The sequence below is a fragment of the Augochlora pura genome, chromosome 4, assembly GCF_028453695.1.
Source record: "Augochlora pura isolate Apur16 chromosome 4, APUR_v2.2.1, whole genome shotgun sequence".
NCBI lineage: Eukaryota > Metazoa > Arthropoda > Insecta > Hymenoptera > Halictidae > Augochlora > Augochlora pura.
In genome coordinates, this window is record NC_135775.1 from 2,985,154 (window position 1) to 2,991,153 (window position 6,000).

At 48.5% G+C, this 6,000-nt stretch overlaps 1 protein-coding gene across 1 annotated transcript in view; it reads right to left on the minus strand.

Annotated features, from left to right (window-relative positions):
• LOC144468342 (kin of IRRE-like protein 1) overlaps positions 1-6,000 on the minus strand; it is a 123,021-nt gene that overhangs the window by 29,006 nt on the left and 88,015 nt on the right. Inside the window, exon 8 of the mRNA XM_078177753.1 lies at positions 5,205-5,335. Coding sequence (XP_078033879.1) covers positions 5,205-5,335 — 131 coding nt within the window. The remainder of the gene's footprint in view (positions 1-5,204; positions 5,336-6,000) is intronic.

The window sequence follows — 6,000 nt, forward strand, 5'->3', positions numbered from 1 at the left end:
GTGGTTTCTGCCTTAGGTAAGGCTAAAATCACGATTTCGCGCTATATGTACAAACAGAAACGGTTTTAGGTACCTTCCGGTATAGAAATCCATCTATTGTTGAACGGCCTAGTCGCCGCAACGTTAAACGACGCGTTACGCGTGTTTTTACGGTGCCACCCCAATGGCGTAGGGCGTCCTCGTCCGTCGTAGGGTGACCCGCGTGATCCGCAGCACGGCGCCGCGGCGTCGGAGCGGATAAATTTGTAATAAAGACGGAAACCGTGATATCTATGATCGTAAAAGTTATCGAGCAGCGCGATCCGTACTCTAGGCCGTGACGTGACCGCAATGATAAAGAATCTATCCCGGGTTTTATTCGCGCCGTGCCGCAAATCCCCGAGCTCTGTCTCACCTAATACTCGGCGACGTGGTACGAGCGGTCGGCGGGGCTGTTGTTCGCCGACTTACCTCTGACCCGTTCGCTGTCTATTCGTCACCGGATATCACCGGCGCCAACTGTGTTCGGACGACGGAACGGAATCCGCCGATGGTAAATTTATACTCCGAGATTGCGCTCGCTACGTGGTTGCATCGTTTCAGATATATTTGTCGGATTTCATTGGTGTCGGGAACCAGACGTTTTTGAGACGTCTTAAAGACATCCACAATCTGAAATTACTATATGAACAATATGAAGTTAAATAATCCTACACTCTTGCCTGCAGCATGTAACTCGCCGCACCCCATAACCTAAACTTCAAACATCACCGGAAACCGAACGAACTTCCTCGCCGAACTAATATTTCTAATATTCCATTTACCTAATATTTCTAATGGCTTGAAAAATCGCTCCGAGGGAATTTTTATTAATTCACGAGTCTTTCTAGCAGCCCGGTCCTTAAAGTCGCGAGACTTCCGGGGGTGGAGGAGGCGTGTTCGATCCGGTCCCGGAGCGCCTTCGAGCGGAAGAGACAAGCTCTGCACGAGGTAAAAGCGAGACTCCGGGGTCCAAATGATTCGAAAGAATTCCGTTGACCGTGGACCAGGCTACACGATTCCACCGAAAATTCCCTTATCTCTGTGCCAGTGGAGAGAGAGAGGGAGAGAGAAAGAGAGAGAGAGAGAGTCCTCGCCAGATCGAATTCTAGCGAAACGTTACGTTTCCAGCGTCTCGCCCTCGCCCTCTCCCCGCCAACCCCTTCGCCACGCCGACGAAGCCCGACTTCCACGGAGGCGACGAGTTTAAGCGGAATTCCGGCACGGCAGCCCCGAGATCGCAGCCCCGCACCGACTGAAATTGATTGATGTACCGCCTGCCGAATCCGACGTCGCTCTCCTAGCCTCCTACTCCCCCCTCCCCCAAGCCACCCCCTGTTACACCACCCTCGCTTCGTAACCACTCCGCGTTTTCGATTCCTTCGAACTCTGCATTAAGTTCGGAGACTTGTCAGGTCGAAGTCTCGGCTCTCTCTCTCTCTCTCTCACTCTCTTGGCTCTTTCTCTCTCTCTTCCTGCCTGCAGCAGGAAATGCACTCGGCCGATTCATTGCGCGGAACCCCATTACCCTCGCTTGGTCCCGTCGACCGATCCGTGTACAGAAGCAATAACGTCGATTTGAAAATCATATAACGGCGCAACCGTGCGGAACTCGAACTTTCGTTCGACTCCTCCCTTTCCGCTCTCCTTCTCTTTCCCTCCCGCCCCTCGTTTCCTCTGTTCGCCGACAAATTTTGCGACGGCGTCGTCGGTCGCTGAATGATTAAGACGGCGCGGGATTATTTTAATTCTTCGACGCGTTACGCGCGACCTGGGCTACCTTCAGTTGAGCTACAGTTTAGTACGATGACGAAGAAGAGATCGAATGAAGTTGGAGAGAATATTTTTATAATATTAAAATTGATTTAAATATATTTAGACGGATAAAAGATTTTTAGGTATTTGTACGAATTAGTTCGAATTTTATTATTCTGTAGGCAGAAGTAAGGAATTGATATCTAAATGTATTTGTTTAAATATGTTTCTAAAATATTACGTGGAAGCGGAGATAGTTAAGAATCTACCTAATTAATACAATAAATCATACCACTCCTTACCACTAAAAACAACGTAAAAATAAAAATATGAATAAATAAAAAATTAATTCCCATAAAAAACAGAACACCCTTTTACACCTGTCTCCAGCTTCCTGTAAACCCCATCACGTGTCACCCACACCCCAAAGAATTAATCCCGCCGAAAAGGTCGAAGAGTCTCGCGGCTTCTCGGCTCCGAAAGAAAGTTAACCTCGAGCAAGTCGCTCCGCGGGAGCCTCGAATCGGCGACGAGGAGGAAAGCGTAGGAGACAGAGTCGACTCGTGGCATCGGTCCGCGCAACCCCGCGACGAGATCGGGAATTTTCGGAGAGAGGCTGCGACGAGGATAGAGAGTACGAAGGGGGGCCGTCCATTTGCCGGCAACGACGTCAAGATTACGGGAGCAGCCACTCTCCGCGAGAGAGCATTTGATCTTTCGTTCCGGCGTCTAGGTGGACGCCGGCAGACATTAATAGGGTTCTTCCGGTTGTCTAGCCGGTCGATCCACTCCGGCCGAACGGAGACGAACGGGTTTCGGGTGGAAGAGCTCCGGTAGAGGGGGCTCCGCCGATTGGCTCGACGGTCCGCCGCGCAGCTACAGAATCTCTCTATTGTCCCCCACGTGAATGGCGGAGTCTAATCACTGCACCCTATTACAGACGGTATCTCTCCGCGATCCTTTTTTTCTTCCACCTCCGCGCTGCTCTCCTCCGCGTAGCCTCCCCCGCGCGCTAACCCCGCACCACCCCCCCTCGTCCGCCTTCCTTTCTACGCGCCGTTTCCGCAGAGCTCCCGTTACACCCGATCCGGCCCGTTCCAGCTCGTTCGCCCGGTCTTTCTTCGTCTTTTACGATCGCCATTCGAAAGGTTACTGCCGCCGGCAATAGCCTCAAGCGTTTTTTTAAGACCGATAGTTCGAAATCCTGGCCCCGATTGCTACCTCGGGGATTGATTGCCGGATAGGAACGTGCCAACGGGGTCTCTTGTAATTCCTAAGGCGAGCCCTTCTAATCGGCGGCGAACGACCGTGCGCCGCGAGTTTCTTCGTCGCTGCGCGACAACCGTATCGCCTTTGGATCACCGAACCGGGGTCCCCCGCGATCCCCGGCCGAGTGGATTGCATCCTCGCGGAATCGCTCTGCGAAAATCCTCGCTTTTCATCGCGGCGCTGTATAGTCTCGGCAGATTCGTCTCTCGTTGCGCGAAAATTCCTTCTGTTAACTCTTTGGAGACGAAGACATTTTATGCTTTGATTTGGAGAAGGTAGTTTGACTAGATATAAATTCATATTTTATATGAGTTAATTATTATTTCTATATTGAGTCTTATATAGTATTTGGTGGCATTTTATGGTACTTTATGCCATTTAATTTCAATCGATGGCATTTTATGGTACTTTCTGCCATTTAATATCATCTAACACAATTTAATTTCATTTAATGCCATTTAATTTCATTTTACACCACTTAATTTCATTTTACACCATTTAATATCATTTAACACCATTTAATACCATTTAATTTAATTTAATACCATTTAATACCATTTTATACCATTTAATATCATTTTACGCCATTTAATATCATTTCACGACCTTTAATTTCATTTTACGCGATTTTACACAAGTTTTATCCAATCTCATCCGTATTCTATTCGGTTTTATTCGACTTTTACATCGAAAGACTTCTCGAAGTCAAATCACTCTCTTTCGGGCAGAAATTTTCTGTATACTGATTTTTGATCCCTCCCTCCCCCCCCCCAAACTCATTCGTTCCCCCCCCCGCCCCCCCCCCCCTCCGTTCTTTACGTTTCGGTCGGGAAAGATCTTTCGGCGGATACGGCTCGTAGCTCACGGGGAAACGCCGAGGAAGAGCGAGAGTTAACGGTGGCCCGGGCGGCAGCTGTTACATCGTAAGAGATTCCCGTCGAAATTGCATCTTAAAAATATGATCCGACTTCATTCCGCGGCAGCAGCCGTTCCGTGCCCGCCTCTACGTTCTCCCTGCGGAATGCCGGGTGCCCCTCCCCCCTCCGGCTTCTCGGTCAACTCTCCGACCCCTCTCTTCAACGTTTACCGGATGCAGATCCAACATTGATTTCGCTGTTGCAACGCGGAATGGCCGAACGAAGATAGTTTATTTAGGGTTTGATCTCCGTCGAGTTTGGGAGACAAGAATATTTATTTGATAGAATGTTTAAGAATAATTTGATTTTGATTTGGATTTGATTCGATTTTGATTCGATTTTGATTTTTAATTTGATTTTTATTTGATTTTTAGTTTGATTTTTATTTCACTTTTATTTGATTTTTATTCGATTTTTATTTAGTTTGTATTTAATTTTCATTTAGATTTGATTTGATTTTGATTTAATTTAGATTTCGTTTCGATTTGATTTTGATGTAATTTTTAATTTCATTTTTATTTGATTTGATTTTGACTTAATTTAGATTTACTTTTCATTTGATTCTCGAAATCGACATTTTGACAATATTTTCTATGACAAAGTGGACACCATGAACATGAATTTGACTTTTCTCCAATTAACAATTTTTAAATCCACCCCCCGATAACATAACAATTACGCCAAAAAAATTTCATCGATCCCTGCAATTTCAACCCTTCCCAGCAATAAAACAGAATTCCCTCCGGACATAGCTCGAAAATATCTCGATGCCCGCGCCCGCGACACTAGGGAGTAAGTTATTAAAAATCGTATCTCCTCCGCTGTAAGGGCGGTCGCGCCGCAAGGGTAGCAAACGCGCAGTTCAATTTGCCGTCGAACAAGGGTCGGAGGGCGCAGATTACCCGTAACGCGGGCACGCTTGTAAATAATAGAGTTGCGGGCGGTGTTGCGCGCGTCCACGGTTTTTGTCCTATATCCGGCTGGGATTCTTCTCCGCGAATCTCGTGCGTTATGGGGGTGGGGTGGGGAGAGACCCTCGGCGACGCGCTGGTAACTGCGCGAATTTGTATAGCGACGCTCCGGGTTTAATAAGGTCGCGCGATAGGGCGCCGCGCGCGGAATGAAACGGTCTTCCGCTTCGAGGGCGCCGCGCGGACGTGAAACTTTGTTAAGAAACGCCAGCGCGACGCGCCAGTTCCCGCGATTATTATAGAACACACCCCCGAGATTTCGACTTGTACTCACGTCGTGTATCCACGTGAGCTTCGACCAGGGCGGGTTCGCCCTTATGTGACACTCGAAGTAAACGTCGTCGCCCTCCTTGATGTCCTCCGGGCTCAGCGTCGATCCAAGGTTCAGCGACACGATCGGCGGATCTGCAAGCGAGAACACCGAGTTAATTAGCCGGCACCTATTCCTCCCTTCAACCCTTCCGCTAGATAACGCCGCGTTCAACTCTCCGACAACAACTTTCCGCGCGACGAAATTTCTTTTGCGACTCCGAAGCGTAAACGAACAACGTTGAATTTAATTCGCTTGTTTCTCAAAGAAAACGCGGCGGACCCGCGTCCGGATATCCCCGCTCGTTTAGTCGCGGCCCTCCGGCCGCGCGAGGCGAATGAAATTTAATGAAAATCGTAATTGACCGTTCGAAGTTTGCCGGCTGCGAAAAAGAGCGGCGCGGCCATCTCGCCTGGATAATTGCGCTCCTTTGCCGCACCGTCGAACGAATTTTAACGACGGCCACTCTTTTGCGCGCCGTCGACCAACAGTCGCCCGTTCGTTATGTTATCGAAAACGAAACGGTGAATGGACGTGGCGCGAGACTGTCGACTGTACTTTGAACGTTGTTTTGTGCATTGCCGACTGTATTTTGAACGTTGCTTTGCGAATTGTCGACTGTACTTTGAACGTTGTTTTGCGAATTGTCGACTGTACTTTGAACGTTGTTTTGAGAATTGTTTCCAGGGCCGATGTGGAAAGCGCCGAAACATGATGGCCATTGTCTCGAGTGTGTATTCGGATTTTGTTATGGAAAGAG